General features: G+C 39.6%; 1 protein-coding gene and 1 pseudogene across 1 annotated transcript; one reads left to right on the plus strand and one right to left on the minus strand.

Moving 5' to 3' along the window:
* Positions 1-1,266: 1,266 nt before the first annotated feature.
* Positions 1,267-5,260, minus strand: LOC113121518 (elastase-1-like; annotated as a pseudogene).
* A 2,999-nt stretch (positions 5,261-8,259) lies between these two features.
* Positions 8,260-23,650, plus strand: LOC113121512 (BICD family-like cargo adapter 1). The gene is made up of 10 exons (XM_026292081.1): positions 8,260-8,505; positions 10,579-10,794; positions 15,588-15,707; positions 16,061-16,207; positions 17,875-18,057; positions 19,489-19,653; positions 20,443-20,520; positions 20,921-21,033; positions 21,309-21,429; positions 22,734-23,650. The coding sequence occupies exons 1-10, from the start codon at positions 8,260-8,262 to the stop codon at positions 22,971-22,973; spliced, it is 1,629 nt and encodes a 542-aa protein (XP_026147866.1). The 3' UTR covers positions 22,974-23,650.
* Positions 23,651-24,346: the final 696 nt, after the last annotated feature.

Consider the following 24,346-nt stretch of genomic DNA (forward strand, 5'->3'; position numbering starts at 1 on the left):
GTCTTCACAGATCCTCTCACTTCCTCCACTGCAGAAACAGGCAGCTGCAAGTCCACCTTTACTGTCTGTCAAATTCTGACATACCAATATGACTCATGTTACTGAATTGGAAAGGCATTCAGCATATTATGTTTATGAACAGATATGGCACAATTGTAGATATACAGCACTTTGAATGTTTAAAGGAAAAATCTACTACATATTGACATATTGACATATTTCAAGGATACATATTGCCTCACTGATTATGTTTGTAGATGATATGAAGCTGTGAGAATGTAGGACTTTAATGAAGTCTGGACAAAAAATAGGAAAGATGAACTTGGGAGAAAACTGAAAGGCAGAAGGAAGAGCAATGAGAAAGTAGATATGAAATGTGGTTATATTTTTGCTGAATATCAGGTCAGTTAAAGATCTGGTTGTGAATTTATGGTGCAAAGAAAAGTTGTATATGTATAGTTGTATATTTGTATGCTGTGAGGATGTCTGCAATATCAATGTCACCCATGTGCATGCTAATTTTTATTTATACTCAGTCTTCTCTAGTGTAATGGAATTACCTCTGATTATTGCTTGTATCCACATAACATCTGGATATGAAGCTACTGAAATCAATCTTATTGGTTGGTTCTTTATTTTGTCATAGAGTGATAAACAAGTTTGCAATATTTATTTGTAAAACAGAATCATCTTCAATTTTGCCTTTAGATTGTGTTTTATGTGTTTTTTAAAATGTATTTTTAATTGAACTTAATTACACTATTACTCTAACAAACACTATTACAGAACATTTACAGCTTTATTGAAAGCTGTCTTTAATGATTCCTGTATTATAGTGCAGCTGTTCAGTTTTGAAATTAGTTTATTTGTCAAAATTTAAATATGTAAATTTACTCTTTAAATCTAACCATAACTACTGTTAAGTTTCTCTCGCATCTAAATTTCACCTAGGTTTTTAGACATTTTAAAAGCACCCATGCTTGTTGTCTCCCACCCTAAATACAACACAAAAAAGGTGAGGCAAATGCATTTTCGAGGAAATTTTATTCTTATAGAGTTGGTCAGAAACTCAGAACATTCTTCTTTTGTCTCCATAATCGTCCTTCTTAACCCATGATCTGGAAAAACAAGGACAGATGAGTCCGTTTCTGATTGTTCTCAGGAATTTGAGCAAAATACTGCACAAATGCATTTATAAGGCTGAATGAGTGCACAAAACTTGCAGTTACAGCATGTAGCCTGATTTTAAAAACTGACTGAAAAGTGTTAAATACTGACGCGGTTCATCCAGCTGATGTAGTTAGAGACCCGGGAGAAGACAGTTGGCTGCCTATAGGCAATGCAGTCAAGTGAGGACCCAAAGCTGGTCACACCGTGGACAACCCACTGGCCATTGACATAGCAGTTGAGGGGGCCACCAGAGTCACCCTGCATTTAGAGAAAACACATGACAAAAAACTCAGGTACTGGAGCCCTAAAAAGTTGTCAAGCTGTGGTAATGCCGCTTCCATATTTTGGCTTCTGTTCGTCCATGAATGCTGTGTTCCAGTAGCCCACCAACATAAAGGCACTAATCATAGCAGCACAGGAACAGGCTCTGAGCACAAGTTCGATTGATTGAACAGCAGGTTGTAAGATGCTAGCAGGCAGGGCATAGATGGAATGCCATAACCAAGTGGCTGGCATCGTGTACAGGAACATCTGTGCTGAGTATGGGCTGGAGGTCCCAAGGTCAAAATGGGATACACCTCCAAAGGCTGTGGAGAAGATCCTGTAGGACTTCCAGATATGGACTGACAAACTGGTTATGGTTAACCAACTGGACATAGTAGTGGCAGACAAACAGAGGAAGGCCATAGTGGTAGATGAAGCAATCCCAAGTGATAGTAGCATCAGAATTAACAAACATGGGAAGCTTGAGAAGTACCAAGGGCTGAAAGAACAGCTAGAAAAGATGTGGAAGGTGACGCTACTGTGGTCCCCATGGTAATTGGCACCCTCAGGGCTGTGAAACCCAAACTGGTAGAGTGTCTCCAACAGATCCCAGGAACAACATCAGAGCTCTCAGTTCAGAAGAGTGCAGTGCTATGAACTGCAGAGGACTTGAGACTGAGGAAGACAAGTGTGTGTGTGTGTTTTAACTGTCCATACTGATTTTGACAGGGTTAGTCTTGCAATATTTAATCATTGGAGTACTTTTATTAGAAAATAAATACTAAATGTTATGGTCCTGTCTGTCTTTGTGTGTCTATATGTGGCCCTGTGATGGACTGGTGACCTGTCCAGGGTGTCCCCCTGCCTTCCACCCGAGAGAGAGCTGGGATAGGCTCCAGCAGATCCCCGTGACCCTGAGCCAGGAAAAGCGGGTATAGAAAATGGATGGATGGATGGATGTTATGGTCCTTTCTAAGACCTCATAGACTCACCTCGCAACCAGACTTGCTGCCACCACCAGCACAGACCATGGTGGTCTTCACAGTGCTGCCCCACCATTGAGGGCTGGAGCAGGTCTGATAGTCAACAGTAGGCAGGTAGGCCTGTTTCAGCCGAACAGACATTTGTCCTCCAGCTGGGGACAGCAGAAATAAGACATCTTACAACTGTGAAAAGTCTTGTGACATCAGGATCATACACTGCTGTGACATGATTACTGCATTGAAGTACTGAACTGAATACTGGCTTTTAACATGTAAATTGATCAATGTGTCAAACTCACTCTGGGTTCGTCCCCATCCAGTGATGTAGCAGAAATTGTTGTTGGGCAGGATCTGACCAGAGGGAGGCAGGTTGGCGAGCTTGACGTAGGTGTTGAGAGTGGCATCAGAAGACAGACGCAGGAGAGCGATGTCCCACCTGAGGGTCAGAACAGCAAGGTCTCTGATCTTTGACCTGACATTTTTCTCTCTATAATAACCATGTTTAACAGTAGTCTATTGTTTGTCTTCTGATGGAAGTGATTTAAATGGCAAATAATAATTTCATGATCATTACTGTCTCATTTTATTAATTTTTCCATAGACCCTAGTTGATGTTGATGTCTGAAATTCATTTGTTTTATCTGACCTTTCCATAGTCTTAAAATAAAAAAGAATATTTATTAACATACCTCTGGAATTTTGAACCATTGTTTAATTTACCTTTACAAGTAACAACAGCTGTTAAATAATTTTCTGTTAACTACTGTTATATTGTAGGTACTACGTGTTTTCATTTATATTTAGGCTAGAGGAATGAGTCTTGTAAAATATTTCAGTTTTTGTTTCATGTATACAAATAACAAAATAATTTTATGATAGGTTATGCACAAATAATTTGTTATTTCATTTGGAGAAGAAATTCACAGTAACCACTAACCCCGCAGCAATATTGTTTCTGTTCCAGTTGGGGTGGATGTAGACACGGCTCACGCACTTGCTCTGCTCTTTGAATTCATAAAGGTGGCGGTTGTGTTGTCCAAGAACAACACGCCAGGTGTTGGATCTGTTGGCAGGAAACAAATGTCATTCTTCCACTCATACCTTCTACTCATATTCTAGCAAGGAGCAATATGTAGTAATCCTACACATTGTTGAAAATCAATACATGGAAGCTACATTGCTGACTTGCTGTAAGTCAAATTTATTCATAAGATGTTTTAGCTATAGCCTTTAACCAGGAAATGTAATATTCTGTCAGAGAAAATATCCTATTACTTGCTCATTGCTCTTTTTAGAATCAGAGGCTGAATTCATTTATTCTATATTTATACCCGCTTATTCCTTAACCAGGGTCATAGGGATCTGCTGGAGCCTATCCCAGCTCTCTATGGGTGAAAGGCAGGGGTACACCCTGGACAGGTCACCAGTCCATCACAGGGGACATGAAACTCATACTTTGTTATAATTTGTCATAATTCCTGAGCTCACAATAGGACACAAGTGCCATGAGCAACCATTTGTAAAAGGGTAAATAGGTAAAGCTAAACCACATGCTATATATTGACGTGTGTTTATATGGATAATAACAAATATGCAAATATATATATATATATATTAACTCAACGCACATTTCCTGTTTGACCTGTGGCCTAGCCCATAATAGGAGAACTCAAAAATGCAGGCAGCAGAATGCAGCAGCAAACAGAAATGGAGAAAGCACAAGATCTTCTGAACAGTAAATTCATTTACAAAAGGGATGCCTGCACATACTTGGCAACACCTGCCATATCCATGTCTTGTGAAATATTGTTTTCACTGTCAGGGCATGTTCAGAAAACCTGACCTGCCCTGTCATCGGAAAATGTAAAAAGGTTTGTCTGTTTGAGCAACCGGCTCAGTGCAAAGAAAGAGGGTTTAATAGACATGAGCAAGTTCTCAATGATTATATAACTTAATCGCACATTTTTACTCACGATTAAGAATGTGCGATTAAGTTATATAATCATGAATTAACTCATGAGTCATGAGTTAATTCATGATTATATAACTTAATCGCACATTCATGCTTATATATTAGTATGTAAATATATATAAATATAAATATAAAAAAATATATATATATATTCTTAGAATGCCCTGTTGTCTGCTCAGACATATGTCCTAAATACAGTGCCATAATCTCTTACCTGTCCACACAGTGAGCAGCAGTCATGACCCATCCTCTCCTGATGAGGGTTCCTCCACATGTGTGTCTGTAGATGAGGCCAGATTTGTACTGAAGAGAGATCTAAGAGGGAAAACACGTCTGAGTGTGTATGAAAACATTCAAAGTTAAACTTTTTTTTTTTTTTTAATCTATCAGCTCCGTATTGGCACACTCCCTACACACAATATATTATTTCTGCTGAAACTGGGAGTTAAAGATGAATGGAATCATTGACATTATGTTACTGTAGGTTACCTGTCAGGGCCAGGAGTTGGGTCTGGCCACTTCACCTCCCATAACCTTTTCAACACTGTCCTCCAGCACTATGGGAAAAATATGAAAATTTAAATCATGATTTATAAATGATTTACAAGGAACCAAACAATATCATTTTGTTTCCCTCTAAATAAAGAGTAAAGGAGAAAAACAGGTCAGGAGAGTCTATAGGAAGATCAGATTATCTGAAGATTCTATTTCTCACTGGATGGCAGCAAGCCCTATTAACTAACTGACTATTAACAGAGTGTAAGAGAGCGAATAAGACAGAAAGAGAATAATGCAGGCTATAGTGCATAGTGTGTGCTGTCATTTTCTTACCTATGGCTGCAAGACTTGTCAACACCAGAAATCTCAGCATGTCTGTAGTGCTTCAGAATGTTTCTGCAAGGACCAATTCCTTCTGTCCTTCTTTTATACCTCAGTTTGGCCATCAGCTGATGCAGAAAGGTGTGGCTGTGACAATATGCACCTGAGGTCTGTCACACACAGGTGTTTTCCACACACTTCTTGCTTTGACTTTAAGAAATCGTTCAGATTAAAGAATAACAGGTAGACTGACCAGTATATCAGTATGACGAATCACATTTGAATTTATTTGTTTGATAAAGTCCACCACCATTTTTTTTATTTTCTTATATTTTTAGGTATAGTTTCTAATTATATGTTCCATACATAAATGAATTATGTTTTATGTTTTTATTTTTTCTTAGTTTATTTTGGATTTCATATATATGTCATTTTTTATATGTTTTCTTTTCCACCCAGTCTCAAGACTGGATTATCCAGAAACACAGACTCAAAGAGGCATCGTTATCCTCAGGGTGTGTCCCACTGAACCTGGAATAATGATATTGCTTTTCTCTTTGAGGATGTTCAAATAGATTTGGCAAGCTATAATAAAATAGGCTAATCCAGAGTTGGAGATTTGTTTATTTAATCAATTACATCTTTCTGTGAGTCTGACATTTTGATTTTGTTTGATGATTTTCAAGAAGCTGCAATTTGGTGTAAATTTGGTGAATATGTTTATTTCTCCATATGAGGAATTGTAATAAATTGGTTAGAGACAAACAACCTCACACACTCACACTCATTCCTATGGACAATTTAGAGTCACCAATCAACCTGACATACATGTTTTTGGACTGTGGGAGGAAACCAGAGTACCTGGAGAAAACCCACACAAGCACAGGGAGAACATGCAAACTCCACACAGAAAGGCCCCTGATGGGTTTCAAACCAGGAACCTTCTTGTTTTGAGGCAACAGTGCTAACCACTAATCCACTGTGCTGGCCCTGTCACTAAATACCACTGAACATACACAATGAGAGTAATGAGAACAAATAATGAAGAAAAACAAAACAGATAGAAAATATGAAAAGGAAAAGAACATGATACACAGTGTAATCCCGTTTACAGAATCTTAAACCATTTTTATATTTTTGAATGGCCTACGAATTTAAAGAAACCATTCAAGTTATTTTCAAAAGCTGAAAACTGATAGTAAGTCCCTCATCTGTGAGTCAGTTAAGATTCACATTTTTGCACTGACTCTTGACACAGTTTTGTCTTTTTTCATTTGTGTCCAGTGTTTTGTTGCGTTTTATGATGCCTAGTTTTCTCTGTGTCCAGGTACATTTTTCTGTCTGTCTTGTCTTGTGCTGCTTTAATGTTATTTGGCCCCAGAGAAACAAAAATTACATCCAAGTTAATGGATGTGTTGACAGTTAAAACTCTCAGCCTTTTCCAGTCTGACACTTACTCTGATATCCCCCAAATTAAAATTTTAGCAATTGCAAACAAAGAAATTAGCCCTTTAAAACATATAAATAAATAAATGGCTGTATTTCCATTTTCTTCCACCAGATGCCACTAGACATCCGTGATAAAGAGTCAGACTGGGTGGGTAATGTAACAACTCAGGATTTAGAGGTAAAAATAAATACTCTTGGACTTAATGATGTGTACTCAATCAGTCTTATAAAATATATATATATGGATATATTTATTACATTGATTAGCTTTGGCTGAATGTGTTGTTGGGGCTGACTCTCCGTCAGCAGCCTGTAAACTCAGCAGGAACAATGGAGAAGAAGGCACTGAGGCGTACTAGACCTTGATGTACAGTGCGTCTGTGCCATATGTACAGAAGCTGTGGCCTCCCCAACAACAAAGCCTCACCATGCGTCAGGATGCTTCATCTTTTATTCCTCTGACAATGCCCCCTGCTCCAGGAAACCTTCTGTGGCCTGACCTTTGACCCTGACAAGTGGCCAGACAAAGCCCACAGACACTCCCTCTGTGCTTGGCAGCCGTGATCATGCACGGTGGATTAGTCGAGCACTTGCTGGATGTAGGTGAATGAGTAACACAATGACGTATACTGACAATACTTTAACTCAGCGCTGTGAAGCAATAAAACATGACGTTTCTAAGGCGACTTTTTATAGGTGTAGCTCAAAATATACATGTTGGCCTACATACATTTTTTCAGTGATAAGGCTGAGACTGTACTTTGATGAGTTTTGTATGAATCTTAATGTTAAAGCTGATGTGTCTCATTTTTCAGGACATGAACAGAGTAAAAATATAGAACTTATAAAAGAAATCCACGTTTTCTTATTCAGCAAAGAAATAAAAAGATTAGTGACATAAACAATAAGGTGCAACTGTGGAAGTACAAGTTGTATGAAATGAACATGTGGACATTTACACGAACAACAATAATACGTCTCTTAAAAATACATTTCCAAAGTGAAAATGATGCTTCTGTCAGAGTGGGCAGCACACACAAAGATATCTGTGGTTGAGGTTTAAGATTTAGAAAGAGTGGCTTTGTTTTTCAGACTAATCAGCTGCTCTGTGAAGTGACCACAGCAACAGAAACCCCTGAACATTGTGACAACACAGCTGCTCTAAACTTTTATTTGTTCATTTACGCTGTGAGGTTGTGATTCAATGCTACACTTACTAAGCAGGACCCGAGTAGAAATATCACACACACAAACAGCTGCACGGTTTATCAGCCAGCAGGTGCTTTGTGTGTGTGTGTGTGTGTGTGATTCTCTGACTCGGGGCAGGTGGATGAGGACGCAGGGCGGGGAGCAGGAGCTCAGGTGATCGAGGACAGCTCCCCCTCCCCCGGACACAAAGAGTCATCTGCTGGTGACAGAAGGAGCAGTTCACTCTCAGACTCTCAGCTCCGTCCACAGCCCCGCAGATATACGGAGACAGCAGCGACCCACGCAGGTGTTATGGATGGGCAACACATCGGCCCCTGCGTCTCCTGCGTGTTTTTGTGGCTTTGCATTAAAACGCTGTTTATTCAGGAGTCATCGCTGAATTAACTCCCGGTTATGGATCAACTGGACGAATGGAGCTTCACGTCCAAGAACATGGACCTGAAGGAGGATTTCTACTTGGACTACGGAGCGGAGGAAATAACAGATTATCAAGACCCCAGTGAACTGCTGGCTGCTCTGAAACAAAAGGAGGAAGAGGTTATTTTGGCAGCCCAGCTGGGAAACGCGTTGCTCCTGGAAAACCGTCAGCTGAAAGAGCAGAGCGACAAACTTCATGAACAATACGCAGACAAGCTGGAGGTAAGACAAATCTGCGCTTTTTCTGGGTGCGAGAGGGCAGATAGACAATAAAACGAGTTATTCAGTGAGAAATGTAGTTTAGAAACTTCTGACGACGGCGCTGCTGCTAAAGTCTGGGAGTGAGCGGGGAAAACCAAATGAAGTTTCCTCATTTCTGCTCAATAATACAGACACATCTGTATGAGGCTGGCAGGCTGTTTAGGAAGCTCTGGAAGTAGAATAGGCCAGAAAATACCTTAAATTTTACTAATCGTAAATGATAAAGTTTATTTCCATGTGGTAAATACACCACATTAACAGATTGTTTCTTGTTCTATTCAGAAATTATAATTGGAAACATTTTTAAACATCTGTACCATCAAAGATGTTCACAGGATTTTCATTTCTAAGAGTCTCAAGTCTCTTATCGTTGAAATCAGCATTATGTCATCTCCTACATGTGGCCCAGACTGCTCAGATATAATTACATAAGAGTTTTAATTATGTCCTGCATGATCATCACTGCTTTATCTATTGTCATACAGTATCAGCACTGATTTGTTGTTTGGTAGATGGTTAATTTAAATTGGCTGTAATATGAAAAAAAAACACACTCCGCAGCTACATCAGGTAAATAATCTACTTTAACTCTTTATTTTATTTTATTCCATATTTGTAATATTTTCTTTGTCTGCCATCTTAGCACTAACAAGTTTGTATTCATGTCCAGTTTGGGGAATTGATGACAGTATCTGCTCAATGCATCATGTATTTTTCCACAGTCAAGTCACAGTTGGGAATAACATTCAGATCATCAGACATTTCCTTCATGATTGTTCACAAGTCCCAAATCTGGAGCAGCTGTCACTTATGTAGTGTAGTTTAAATGGCTCCACATCAAACTGCTGCATAACTAAACTTTCCTAAGTGTGATCTGGTCAGTGTGTGTGTGGCCTTGAACTATGAACTGTCAGCTAAGATGATGCTGTAGCATAAGAGGCCTGTCCATGCTGAATTATTTCTCAGACAAACCATCGTAATATGAGAAAGAAATTGGCGACCTGCTGCTGTGGAATCAAACTTGAAAGACACTCACTCTGAATGAGCCATCAGCCCATAACTTCCACAGTGCATGTCAGCAGCAGGGCCCACAGATCTACTGGGGTGCCCTCAACGCTCAGACACTTTAACCACCTTGACATGACTTAGTGACGAGTCTCCCAAATTTAATAAAAGTCTTACAAAACAGATAAATCCATCCTGACAGCAGTGGAGTTGAAGACAGCAGGGCAGATGATGTCTGCAAACTTTTCCCTGCGTTTGTCTTTGTTGTGAAGCTGTTGGCTGCAGCACAACATCACACGCCTCAGTGGTCATGACAGACGAAGTAATGAGCTTGTTACTTTTCTCAGGGTGAAGGCTGACGTCTCCTCTGGTCTTAAATCTTATCAGGTGTGACTACAGCTTAAATCACAGTAAGGACGAAGAGACAGGATGTTAATGCACCTTACAGAGATGTGACAACAGAGAGGTGCATAATGTGATGTGTCATTGAATATACTTTAAAATTGCAATCAGAGTTATTTCCATAATTAAATCATCTGTCAGTATTTTGTCTATGAATCAAATGAATGAATTATGAAAGTAGATGAAGGTTAGTTAATGGACTGACAACTTAAGAGAGACTTTATTGTCATATGTCTACAAGGTAATTTTGCTCTGATGGAATATATGAAAACATTTGATTATGTTCTGGTGTAATGAATTATATCGTAAGTGGTAAATTCTCAGTGTGATCTTCATTTTAATAATGCAGATCATGGCTGTTGCACATTTCCCATGATCCTTTACAGGACGAAATGAGGCTCAATGATGTAATTAGTCCCTCAGATTCCCACCAAAACAACAGGATTTTGTTATAACACAAGGTTATTGGCAAAATATTTTCCCACAAACACATAGTGTAAACATGTTCAGTGAACTGTATTTATGGCTTGACATTTAGACTTTTATTGGCCTTCATTGATATTCCTGCTCTTCACCTCTAAAGATGTTGACCTCTACACCCAACCCCCCTCCCCTCCCAAAATTTAGGAGCTGGAGCAGGGCAGGCATGAGCTGCGGCAGAAGCTGGAGGGCTGCCAGTCCCAGTGGGAGAGCCAGGTGGGGGACCTGGAGAGGGATGTGAAGGAGCTGAGCGCTCAGGTGGAGCGGCTCACCCGGGCGCTCAGCGAGGCCGAGAGGGACAAGAGTCGAGCCGAGCTGGAGCACAGCGAACACGTGCAGCAGCTCAGGGAGGAGCTCAACACTGTGAGTCCCAAACATGGATATCAGGGCATGGTTGGGTGTATAAACTTAATGTTATTTGGACTCACATGAGCTGGAGGTGAAGCACAGAGCTGAGACTACTGTCTGAGCCCAGGTGAAACAAACACCTGCTGTGGATCCGAAGCTGCAGGCCTTCTGAGTCAAACTAGATAAGAAGGACTGTGACCCAATCCACAAGGTGAAACTCAATATTCTCTTCAAACCACTCAGGTATCATCTCTGACTCAGTCTAATCTGTTCTAGAGCAAGGCCAGACTCTCAGGCTGTTTATGGGCTCAGAGCAAGGCCATGACAAATTGCCTACTATACAAATACAAGTTTTTATTTTAAAAAAAAATAAATAAAGTTTTCATCTGGCCTGGGGAATCAGAAGTGGAGTTGGTTAGTGAGAAGCTATGAAAACCGAGTCTGTTGGCCTGAGGGAAAGTATCCGTGCCAGTGTGGAGCAGGATGGAAATGATATGTAAACGAGTGAAAGTTAATGCCATGACTTGATTTTTTAGATCTAGGACAGAGGGAGGGAAGCTTAGTCTGGAAGATGCTGGTTTTACTTTCGTCAGCCCCACTGAAGCATGTTCAATTCAACACTTAAGAATTTAGTTGAAACTATTACTCAAGATCTATTTTGTTCATCAATCAATTGTTTAAATGAAGCAAAGATGCCACAAAGTGACTAGTTCTGATTCTGTCTTCTGGTCCCAGATAGGAATGTATGCTTAGTCTTTGATGGTAAACTAAGTACCTTTGGGTTTGGGACATGTTCATACATTTGGAGACATTGGCCTGTGGGAACTTTTCTAAAAATAATTTTCTGATATTTTATGAGCAAACATTATTTAACAAAATAATCCAGACTACCTGATCATGAAAAAACAAATCAGTAATTGTGGCCTTTTGAGTTACGTTTTGAGCAAAAATAGCAAATTCTGATTTCAGTTATGTAAAACTTGAAATTTGAAGAGTTTCCTGTGAAATATTTATGATCTTTAGTTTTTTTTCATGCCATGGAACCAATCAAACTGGTGACACATTTTACAGCCTCTCATCAGTGAACATGGAGAAGCTGATTGGGTCACACAGCTGAACAACCTTGAGATCTAAACATTACAGCTGTAATGTGTTGCTTTACACATGACCAGTCATTTAGCACAGCAGTTCCTCGAGTTTCAACGTCAACAGCAGACCTGAGCTCACAAAGTTAAAAATGAATCCAAACAATAGTGTACACCCTCCCACAAGGCAAGGTCCACAGTATAAGGAACTTTCAATGTGTTTTCCCTTCTGCTGCCAAGACTAAAAGACTTTTGCTGTGGAAAACCAACTCCCTAAAAGTTCAGGAAAATACCAATTTAGATAAAAGTTGCTATCTTGGTTTGGGTTGCTCATGAAAGAGGAAACGGAGAACATGCTCGGCTGCCCGGTGTGGTGAGTTGAGTTTGTATTTCTGTGTCTGAGAGTGTGTGTTTGCACAGGCACTCCCACAATTATTACAGGAACAGAGGATTTGTTCTGTGTGTCCTGACTGGGTCTCAGTACGGCTGCAACCGATAATTATTTTCATTATCAGTAAATCTGTGATTGTTTTCATGACTTACTGTTTAGAAAATAGTGACAAATGTCTGTCACAAGTTCCCAGAGATAATACCTTCAGATGTCTCAGCCCAAAACCCACATTTGGGACCAAGTAGGTATCAGAGAGCTTGAAGACCTAAGTCCTAATTGAGTGTTTGTAAGTAGAGTATGACAGGAATCTGTAGGAGGATGTCAGTATCACACCACAGAAACCTGAGAGAGAAAGAATTCAACGTGTTTGCCAGTAACAGCAAAGCGGCGCCCTGATGTGAGAGGAAAGATCTGTTATTGCTCTCCAGCCTGCTGCATTAAAAACGATACTGACATGTGCCGCATCAGTCACAGGCTGACACTTTAAAGAGCAGTTGAAGTGCATGAAAGCAGTGTAGGTGTTAAGTATCAAGTACTGTCGAGTGATATAAGGGCTTTTTTTTGGTTTTGTTTTGTTTTCTGGTTACTTTAAACGATATCATTCCATTAATGAGGACATTTCAAGGCAATCGCTAAATGTTTAACGAGGAAATCCATGAAATAAGGTTCTGAGGAGCCAGAAGGTTATGAGATTATTTACAGAGGAGGAGAGTGAAAGAAGATTAAGACATTTTGTTGATTTAGTTGGAATTTTATCCAAGAAAATGATTCATATTGTTTCCATGTATTCAAAACTGAAATATAAACAGATCAACTCAAGGAGAAATGTTAAGGTGAAAAGGGAGGATTTTATCATGGGGCGATAAGCTGGAAATCCTGACGAAACTGAGCTTGTATATTGGGGATTTCCAGGTAATCGCGTGGAAAATCATTATTTAATCAAGTCTTAGGAAATAACTGATACGTGCCCAAAAATAAGTGAAAACAGAAAGAAGAAAAGTGGTTTAGACCTGCATCAGGTTTGATTCAGCCAAAGCTTTAGTCACTTGCAGGTTTTGGTTATCATGATTCATGTTTATGTGGGCTCCAATAAGCTACGCCATGGTCTTCTTCAAGAATAGTTCTGGTTTCAAAAGAAAAAGAGTGATATGTAGGCCAGGATAACCAGCTCTCAGTTGCCAGTTTATAAGATAGATGAAGCAAAGAAGGTCCACAAAGTGTTTTGGATTTAAAAAATAATCATTTTTTAAAAAGCAAAACTATAAAACATTTGCTGGACCTCAGCTTCTCAGGAATTGATGCATTTTCAGCAAAATGAGGTTTTGGACTTGTCAAATCAAGCAATTTGATTTATTTTTACATTCTGCAACAATTTGATTAATCCGCTTTTCACAATGAATCGGTTAAAGAAAATTGTGAAATGTCTGCTATAGTTTCCTCATGTCCACAATGACATCTTAAAATGTTTTTATATAAAAAAATATGTTTATATAAAAAACAGGATTTTGCTTTCAAAGTAAATAATAATTGACACATTAGAAGCTGCAGATGTTTCACAGCTCAGATATTTTGTCCATTGCATATTTGGTGATTTGGTCTTTTTAGCTTCAGGTTAACACATGAAAACACTTTACCTTTTCATCTCCTGCTTTCATTACATGATCACATTCCCTGGCCGTGGGTCTCCGTGTGGCAAATCCCTCACTGTGGATTTCCGTTATTGTAAAAGAAGCCGCCCAATCTGAGGCGAGCCCTGTGACCTCTGCTCCCTCTCCCAGCATCACCCAGCTCACAGACAAAAAGGCAAAGACAATATCCATTGCAAGGAGATATAAATCTTTTCATTTGCTTCTTTGATGTTGCCCCTCATACCCCAACATCCCATCATCCCACGGGAAAACCATGTTTTCTGTTTGCTCCCTGAGGGCCTCTGCAGTAGCTGGGGTAGTCAGCTGTTAGATAACAGTGTTTGGATTGGTGAAGGGCTGAGGCTGGGGGCCTACATGAGAGGATATTATCTTTGACTAGCTACCAATCTAAGCATCCTCCCATCACTCCTGTTTTGGTCATCCTAAGTGTTGTTGCCTCAGTTGTGGAAGAGATGAGTTGACCAGGCAGCAGTAGCTACGTTATTCTTTGAGGCCCCTCTTCTCCTCCTCACAGTGTTTCCGCATGTACTGTTTTGTTTTTGTCCCTCCGTGCATGCTTTACCCTCACACACACATTTCTCTCCAGTTTTAGCCCTGGCGCCTCTCTCGCTTCCTCTGTACACTCCTACATACACATTCACACAAGCTGCCCCCTCTGCTTTGCCGTCCTGGTGCCCAAATTTCCCCTTCGCCACATTGTTGTTTAACGGTGGATGATGATGTCACTAACAAGACCAAGATGCCCCCTGCTTCATCTACTGCACAGGCCAGCCTTTCATCTTGTATTATTAGGCAGTGATTTGACCTGACAGGCACCCGCCATAACTGCTGAATAAGGGGAACTGAGGGCCCCAGACCAGGACTGGAGAGGGGGGGCATCAGAAGTGAAAAAGACCTCAACATTTTTGTTGTTCTATGTTTCCAGATCCTGTTGTGGGTGATAGAGATGTTTTGTGAAAGTAGCTGATGGGGAAACTAGCAGATCCACAACTAAAAACAGACATGGATTTATTTATCATTTCTAAATAACTTGATATGACATGTTTGTCAATGATTAGCTTATATTTCCCTGTTCTTTGAAGGATCAGTGATCACAGGAGTCGTCCTGTTTTTCCTTCAGTTGCAGCAGTGGCTTACTGCCTTTTTTGGACTGTGACCTCATGAGAATTTTTTTGTAAAAATTATTTCACGTTTAACTTCAGTGTTTATCTCCAAAATGCAGTGTTTAATTTTGAGACCCGACACACATGTTGTATGCATTTTGTTCTTTCCAAAATTTAAATGTTAAAAAAAATGATTTTAAAATGTTTAATTTAAGGTATATTTAGGCTTTTATAGGGGAGAATAGCTGGTATGTGACATGTAAAAAAAAAAACAAAAAAAAAAAGAGCAACAATTAAGAGAAAAGGTGTGAAAAAGTTTTTTGGTGTCAATTAAAACTTCACTGTTTTTTTTGCCTCCTTAATATCGTTTTAACCTCAGACCTCACTGGGTGTCCGGTCTCTCAGTTTGTCTTGGTTAAGGTTTCATTTCTGTTTGAAATTCTTTTTTGTTCGAATCTCTCTTTGTGTATTTAAGTGAGCACAAAGCACAAAGAGGGCTGCCCTCATTCAAAAGCTGCACGTCTCTTTTCTTTTAATCCAATTCCTTTGTTTTCTCCCTGATGTTGATTTGTGTGTATAGGCGATGGAGGTAGAGAGAACCATGTCCAGTGAGCTGCAGGCTCTGAAACAGGAGCTCCGACAAAAAGGAAACCACAGCAGGCCACAGGATGAGGAGCTGATCAGTGCCATGAAGGAGCAGGTACAATGAGCATTTCTTAAGCAGTAATAATCTGCCAGTGCTCATTCAAATACTCATTTGGATCCGTGTGCGTCATAGAAAAGATCTGTCCCCTGAAATTCACAGCTGGGTTAGTTTTGGCAGTGAGCCATGTGTCCCTATAATAATTTGTTTACAAAAACATCAAGCCAAAAAAAACATTCTCTTAAGAAATGAAGTAGCTTTTTTTTTTTTCTTTAGGTAGAATATTTCTGGTACATCTCCAAATGTTCAGATGGCTGGATTGATGGGGTTGGATGAGAACAAGAGGGAGTAACTTTTTTTTTTTTTTTTTTGTCATATTTAAGATCAGTATTTGTGTGCAATTTTTCCAGGTGTTGCGGCTTACGCAGAAGGAACAGGTGCTGGAGGAGCGTTTGGCGAGTGTGTGCCAGGAAAATGATGAGCTGAGGTCGAGTTTGGCCTCGTTACACGCACGTCTGGCTCTACACGACCAACTCAACCAGCAGCACAGCCAGCAGGTGCATACACAGAAATAGCACAAACTTGCGTACATTACATTATCTTTCTCAAAAGTAAATGCACACTGAATAATTTTTAATGTAGCAGCAGGAAACAAAGAACAGCTCAGTGCGACCGGTGTATGAATGAAAGAGCCTCAGCAACAAAAGGGTGTTCTGCTCCCTGCCTGGGGGCCTGCGTTTCAGGGAAGGCATTATTGAACAATCACCTCATCCCTGTCATTGTGACTTTCATCTGCGGTTCTGCATTCCATTCATGTTCGTTTAGTTTCATGTCGGGCTTGAGGCTGTAATCTGGCACGTCAGGATTTCTGTCACGCTGAATGTTAGTGGAGCACATGAGTGTTACATGGCAGCATTTTAAAAAAGCTTCAGGAGTTCAAAAAGCTGGAATTAAAGGACAAAAACACAACAAACTCAATAACAGAGAAAAGGATTGAGAAGTGATTTTCTAGATAAATATATGCTTGAGAAAGGCCTAGGGTAAGATACAAAATGCCACAGCTATGTAAGGACAAAGAGGGGGGTTGGTCTTCCAGTCTTAAAAGGCTATCATAAGGTAGTGCACACCTAATTATAAAGCTAGATGAATATATTGTCTTGTTAGTTAAGTGATAGGAAGGAGCTTCCAATACAAAATCAGTTAGTAGAACTGAGAGTTTTAGATATTTAGAAGTTAAATATTATAATGTGATAGATTTCACTCCATCCTGAGCCTGAGCAGGCTGGTTTGGTGAAAGTGAGCTCAGGTGAGGTTGTTAGGATCTTATGGTTGACTCTTGTGACCCCTCTAATCCACAAACTGGCTGCAGTGTGTGTCCTCCTTTAAGGACATGTGAAGAGTTCCTTAACTTCCTGGGAACAGATGAAAGGGCAGCCTGGTAGATTGTTATGCCTGAGTCCTCCACCCTGTTAAAGGAGGGTTTTTCTACTTGGACATATATGGTGTCTCAGACCCTTCTCTCAAACCATCTATCCCCTCTGTCCACAATATGTACATCCTGTTCTTCAAAAGAGTTTCTTGTGTACTTTAAATTGAGGTACATGGCTGATTCTGGTTCTAAGGAGCTGCTCCCTCCTGTGCTGGGACCACATACACTACACTGCTCATGTTTTGTTTTGGTGTTCGGTCTTTTGGGAGGACTAGTCCCTGTCTCTTTTTCCTCTGTGGATCCTGAATCTCAGCTGGTTCCCTTGTCTTTCTGCCCGATGTGGTTGCTGTCTTATTGAAAGCCCCACTTTGAGTATCTGTTTTTTAGGGCTACTCAGGCTGGCGGTGAATAAAACTAACCTGGAGGATAAATTTGAGATCTTTAACCAACTTCATTTTCTCACTGAAGAAGACACTTGAGTTAGTGCTGAAATGTTTCGACCGAACAAGAAGACCAGTTGCCATGACTCAGCCTCTAGATGGGTAGAAAATAAACCACTCCAAACATGTAGAAGTGCATATGAGGAAAGACCTCTTAAAGCAATATCATAACTACACTTGATGTATGTATGATTTTTTTTTTTTTAATCTATGAGAATTCATATTATTATTTTAATCCCTGCGTTTGTTGTACGTGTTGTTAACCCCAGACTCATGTTTGCAGGTTGCAGGCTGCCTGCAGGTTCTGTATCTACTGTATGTTTGTTCATGCGTGTGCTTATCCTTGTGTTTTCAGCTAGCCGAAGCGTTGCAGGAGGTGGAGGTGGCACGGGATCGTTCGCAGCAGCTGCAGGCCCAGGTGGAGGAGCTTCAGGAGGAGGTGTCCCTGCATGAAGGCAGGAGCCACGGAGACGCCTCCCTGCTGTCCGAACTGGAGGGGAGCCTGGAGATGGTGGGTCTGGGAGTCAGCAAAGAAGAGGTACTGAAACGTCAGGAGTTGAGTTGATTAATGTTTAACACAGTCAGACCCAGGAAGGAGAAAACATTGTCCTTTGTCAGTCAAAATGACTGTAAAAGCATCTGTAGAAATAAATGAGCAGGACTTTTAAGATCAGATTATTCTTCATCAACTGTTTATTTGATCTTTCAAAAACTGTACTAGCATTAATTGCAAAACAAAAAAAAATTTGGTTTCATACTCTTTTTTAAGTTTCCACATTCTTCACAAATGCAGTGAATCCTGTGGAGTAATTACAAAATAAAAGTATGTCTCTTGTGAGAATCAGGAAAGTTTTATCTGAACAATAGAACAAACACAACAAGCCTTGATTACAATGCAGAGAGACTATAAATCCAACCAAGGACTGTAAATGCCAGAAACAGACAGAATAGTTTAGTGTGGGGCCTGCTGTGCTGATGTTTTCTCCATATCATGGTTGACAAGTGTTGGTTAGGCTCCTTTGTAGTCCTGCACACATTGATTCTTGTATGTTTAGGGGAAATTCTTTTCCTGTGATGGCTGAAAACAGAGAATGTTAAAGTCTTTACAAAACGATGTGTACAGTAAGATCACACAATACCACAATACCACCATAGAAACATCCTCTGCCAGATGAGTTTTAGGAAACCTGTAAAAATACAAAGGCACAGTCACTGTCTCTGCTGAAGAGAACGAGCTGAGTGAACATTTTGTGCCAAGCTCTCTGTGACACTGTGACTTTTGATGCGAGGAGAAGGTGTGAAAGTCCTTTTCAAAGAGAAGACACCACAAAGAAATATTAGATAAAGCTTTAGGGAGCAGACATAAGTATGAATTACATCTGGGAGAGAACATACAGTAAAAACCAGTCCTCTAATTCTCGCTCTCTGGATGTTATTGTTTTGTTCCAGCAGGAAAATATGATGTATGACCGCACTCGTGAGTCATTCACTACATTTCCTGTTTGTCATGGCCACATTGTAGGAGAGTTTCCTTGTTTTACAGTCTCAACACGTGTATATCAGAAATCTGTAACATTATCACATATTTCATAATCATCCCCTCTACCAAAACAAACCTGTTTGTCTGTTCAGTTCAGTATCACCACCTGATAAATGTGACTCAAGGAAACTAAATAAAGCAATGAGGTAATGTTTGCACTTCCCAGCATGTAAATACACATCACCCAAAATGTGACATGCGAGGATAATATATGTCATGTTGAAAGGTAAAGGGCAAAAGAAACTGGAAACATTAGCTGTCTTAACATGGGACAAATATGTAGCAGCAGCCTCCAGGCTATAACAATTGTGTTGTGAAAGTCAAAACCTCAAATTATACTTAGCTATGACGACATAAAGATCATAGTTAAGCCAACACTACTTTCAAAGTCATAATTAACATAAATCACTATGCCTCGTCTCCTGTTAGATAACACAAGAAATTGGGTCCATCCTTCAGTTACTGCTCCCACTGACTCAGGAACTAAACAGCTTGGGGAGGTCAGTAGTTGTGGATCAACAGGAGGACATGCAGGACTTGCTGCACCGGCTGAAGGGAGTGGCTCAAACCCTGGCACAGACATCTAACCCTCAGGTGAGCGGCAATCGCTCAACAAAACAAGTGCAGCAGGACAGGAAATGCAAACCAAAGGCTGACCTTGTTTGTCCAAAGGAGCACAGGACTATTACACTGTAGTTTTTTTTAATCGTTTGTCATTGAGGTATATAGATGTGGAGTCTAAATGTCAAACTCCCAGTTTGTGTTCATTGTTTGTGCCATGTGTTCTGAGGGTCATGAGTAAGACTAGTGATACAGGTGTGTATTAGCTGTATGCTCTTTAAAATATTGTCGTGCATCTGTGGGACAGCATAAGGCATTTGTTGATTTTATTCAGCAGGAGAAGATATTTTATGTTTTAATAATCCAAAAAAGGATTATTTTGCTGCTGGAATGACTACCCAGCTTTTTTACCTTTGTGCTGTGAGAGATTAGATCATAGAGCTAGAAAACAGCCCATTCATCTATGTCATTCAGTCATTTATGCAGTTCACTTTGCTGCCCCTTAGTGGCTGTTACTGGAATTTCACTGAATCATGACAACTGTGGCTACTGAAAAAGATTCCAGTGACGTGTTGCATTTGTTAGATTATATGGTCTGCTAAGCCTCTGTTGGGCATGAATGGGCATATACAGTTGTCTAGTTGTGCCTTAAGTCGTTTGCTTTCCATTCAGACCATCATTGTAACAAAATATTCCAGCCCAGCCTCTTTCTCCCTCAGAGCACCATGCAAATAGGCCAAGACCACAGAAACTCTTTTTGCTGTTAATTTCTGTGAAACGCACGGCCGACACCTGATCCCTTTGTTAATGTGTCTGCTCCAGGAGCTGAATCAGGCTTTTGTCAACAGGACGGGTGATCAGTGTGGGAATCTGAGTGCAGCGCAGGAGCTGAGGGATCAGGTAACCCAGTGATGAACAAACACTGTCTGTCAGGGAGGGGCAGCTCCTGTGGTGGCCCATTATTTTAGTATTTGACCGTGCCAGTACTGACCATGTTATCGTCGCTGTAAATCATTTTAGTGTTGTATATAGATGCACTGACCTTTGAGCACATTTGATATTCTCAAGTTCATTAAGGTACAAGCTTAATGTGGTAGAAATGATCAAATGTACTCACATAAAGAGGGTTTTCACTTTGAAATGCATCTCAAAAAAGAACATTTAACGTTGCTATGACTTGTTGGAAGACTTGAACTAAATTAGTGCAAAAATGTTTTTATTGTGTTAAAAAAACAAGTCACTATATAGCATAAGTTTAACTCAGCGCTCTAAACACAGCTTTTTGGTCTTCCTCCTCCAGAACGTCCAGCTGCAGGAGGAAAATGCTGAGCTGAGGCAGAAGCTGCAGACTGTACAAGAACAAGCTGAAAGTGCCCAACAAGCTATCAGAGATCGAGATGAAGCCATATCCAAGTGAGAAGCTCATTTTTGGCAATGTTCTCAAGGCAAACTATGAAATCAAATATATTCAGATTACATTTGGTTTACAACCAAGAATTGTCATTTCTGACTCTGGATTAAAACTTGTACTATGTTTCTAAACAAAAACACAGAGGTTATTCTTTGTTCCCATAGAAAGCTACTGTTGCACCCATAAAGATGAGTTTTTACTGTGAAGACTTTGGACATTGAGTGTGAGTGTAAAAAGTCTTGTAACTGAATGATCAAGGTCAATCATTTCTTGGCAGGAAGAAACTGATGGAGGCTGAACTGATAAGAAGTAAAAATGACATGATGTGTCTGAACAACCAGTTATTAGAAGCTATCCAACGTAAACTGGAGCTGTCACAGGAATTGGAGGCCTGGCAGGTAGGCTCTATTTTTTTCTCTGTAGAGTTTTTTGTTCAATGTATGTATCCTAATCCTCCTTTAAGGCATCTCTCATGCAGTCACTTTGCCACACTGATTCTTTTAAGTCTTATTATTAAACAGTACATTTAAATTACACCTCGAAAATATTGCCAATTTAAAATATTTTTTTAAAGAACACTGTCTGCATTTTAAGTGATAATTTCACAAGACAGAAGAAGGATGTGTTTCAGTTCAGTGTCCTCAGTGGGACGTCAGAGACAGACGCAGCCATATCGCTCTCAGCCCCGTCAGTTTGGAGCAACGTGACCAGCAGGAGTCTCTGTCTATGAGTCCTTCTGCTGCTGATACACTATGCCAAGCTGAACCATCTGCTAGAGAGTCTGATCTCTTGTGTTTTGATGCAGTATATTTCAATGCAAATGTCATGTATGAGCAGATATACACATGGGTATCAAAGGTGTGATGATACAAAAACATAAGTCTCCAGATTCCTTATTTACAGATGGAAGAAGCATTTATTCAGAGACAGGTCCAGAAATAAAAACTGTCAAATATACAGAAAAGTACAGGAATGTACAAACCAAGTACAGGTCAGTGCTTTCATTGAGCCGTACATATTATTTTATTATAACAACATACTCAGATCCATTTTCTCTTCTCTGCCTGCTGCCGTAGTAAAAATGGATTGGTCAAAGTAACATTTTTATAAAAATACTTCTTCACCCTGTGTCACAGCTGAGGAGATTAAACTGTGGAAATATTACCACATGGTTGTAATCCACACCAAAGACATCTATTCCTTGTTCCATGGGCCACGGCTGAATTTTCCACTAGTTTTAACTGAAATCTGCTAACAGACAGACAAAGATGCAGACTCATGATTGAAAACACAACCTCCTGATAATATAATATCCAGTTGATAATATTCTGTATTTTTATTACTGTTGACGAATCCAAATAAAATGACAAATCTAACCATGTTTTACTCCATCCTCCAGTATTTCATCTGTGCAGTGGAGGTCTGTGGTGCAAAAGAATAAGCTATATCAGTTATGAAGGCAGTTTGTGTTAGCAGGATCAGTTTTTTTTGTTGATTGATGCTTGTTAACCTCAAACAAAATATATTTAACATCAAGAACTAGTGACAAAAAAGGTCATTGCAACAATAAAGACATGTTAAGTAATGTTTATATCTGATTTAATTAGAGTACCATATGGTTTAAGTTAGAATGATATCACAGTGCTGACATGAGGCACCAGACTGAGTTTCTCATTCGCTCTTCCACCCCAACTTTCCTCAGGATGACATCCAGATCATCATCAACCAGCAGCTCAAGTCCCAGGAGCAGTCAGAGCAGCCTCAGAAGAAACCTGCCCCCAATGGCATGTCATTCTTCCGCAGGCCCAGCAGGACGCCCTCCACATGGACACGCCAGCCCTCATCCTCCTCCACTTGGAATTCAGACACTAATCTCGACAGAACCCAGACCCCCTGGAGAGACTGGTTGAGACGGGGCAAAGGAGCACAATATGGCAAATAATGAACATTGATAATAACTATCTCCTGACTGCTGAGGTGGTGATGTGCCTCGAGGAAAGGACACGGGTAAAGCTCCTCATACACCATATATAGTGCAAAAGAGCCATAAAAACAGCTTTATTTCAGTGACGAACAACAGAGCCACAATGGACAAAGACTTACAGGCACTTACTGAAACACATTCATTCAAGGGGCTGTGACAGAAAGGAACACTAGTATTTTCACAAAATTACACAGCATTTGCTTGAGACTGTAAATATTGTGCCTTATTTTATAATACTGTGAATGTCTTTATGTGTAATTATACATGATACAATAGGTCTAGATCAGTATTGAGTCTTTGTTCAGATTATTTAACTTTACAGAGTAAAGACTACAGCATAAGAGTACAGTCAGGAATCTTCTCATTATGTTGGATGTCAAAAGTCTGTTTTGCTTAGAAGCTTAATGTGTTTAAAAAAAAGGTGTATATATGTTTAAGATACACCATAGGTTTTTGTGTAGATGGAGAAAAATGTTTTTTTTTTTTATCATTTCATTTTGCTTTTGTTTTGTTTTTTTGGTATGTGTCAGTGTATGTGTATGCTCAGCGACCCAGCGCTCAATATTGAACCTGTTTAGTACTGTGTTGTTTCCTAAGCTGTCTGACTGACCACATCTGGAATAATTGCAGGATGATGCTATAAAAAATATAACAATTATGTTAATAACAAAAATATAACTTTTTGTGTATTTGTGTTGTTGATTGACTATACATACTATAGTTCTAAAAAAAGTATTGTTATCTTGTAACAGTTTCCTAAACTTTGTTTTATGTAAAGGATTTGATCAGAAAAAAGAGAGAATATAATGAGAACAGAGAATGCCTTCAAGTTAGAGATGTATCGCTGCTTCCAGGATGAGCATGTACTGAGACTGTTTAACAAATTTACATTGGTTGAAAATAATAGTCTGCATTGTCTAAAGCAGTATAAATACCAAGGGTACCCTCAATGTACAGACCTTTTAGTAAATTCCACTCTCAAGTGCATATGATTATAGTCTCAAATGAAGCAAGTGAAAGTGAGACTGTATTCGCTTTGGGAAAATTGATCAGAGCTGAATCTACTCTGAAGGTGCTGTGTTAAATGGGAACAGGATAAAAAATGGTGTCAGGCCTACGTCATATGGGGAAATATATGAGTTTTATTAAGTAAAGAACTAGATTATTATCTAGAACCTACAAAGCAAATTCGAAACAAATAACATATAAATAATACATAAGGGTCAGTATGAAGAAAAAGATATGATTATTGAAGAGGGGCAAGTTTTATGTGCCATTTTCTGAAATTACAAAAGACTATTAAAAATAGATAAAGAACAAACACCCATTGA

Source organism: Mastacembelus armatus, chromosome 13, assembly GCF_900324485.2.
Source record: "Mastacembelus armatus chromosome 13, fMasArm1.2, whole genome shotgun sequence".
In the NCBI taxonomy this organism is placed as follows: Eukaryota; Metazoa; Chordata; class Actinopteri; order Synbranchiformes; family Mastacembelidae; genus Mastacembelus; species Mastacembelus armatus.

What these genes read in the sequence shown, in the direction of transcription:
- LOC113121512 (XM_026292081.1), top strand. Translation starts at nt 8,260, where the DNA reads ATGGATCAACTGGACGAATGGAGCTTCACGTCCAAGAACATGGACCTG. An exon ending in TGGGAGTCAGCAAAGAAGAG is followed by an intron (nt 18,058 to 19,488) that starts GTACTGAAACGT and finishes GTCTCCTGTTAG; the next exon opens with ATAACACAAGAAATTGGGTC. An exon ending in AGGAATTGGAGGCCTGGCAG is followed by an intron (nt 21,430 to 22,733) that starts GTAGGCTCTATT and finishes AACTTTCCTCAG; the next exon opens with GATGACATCCAGATCATCAT.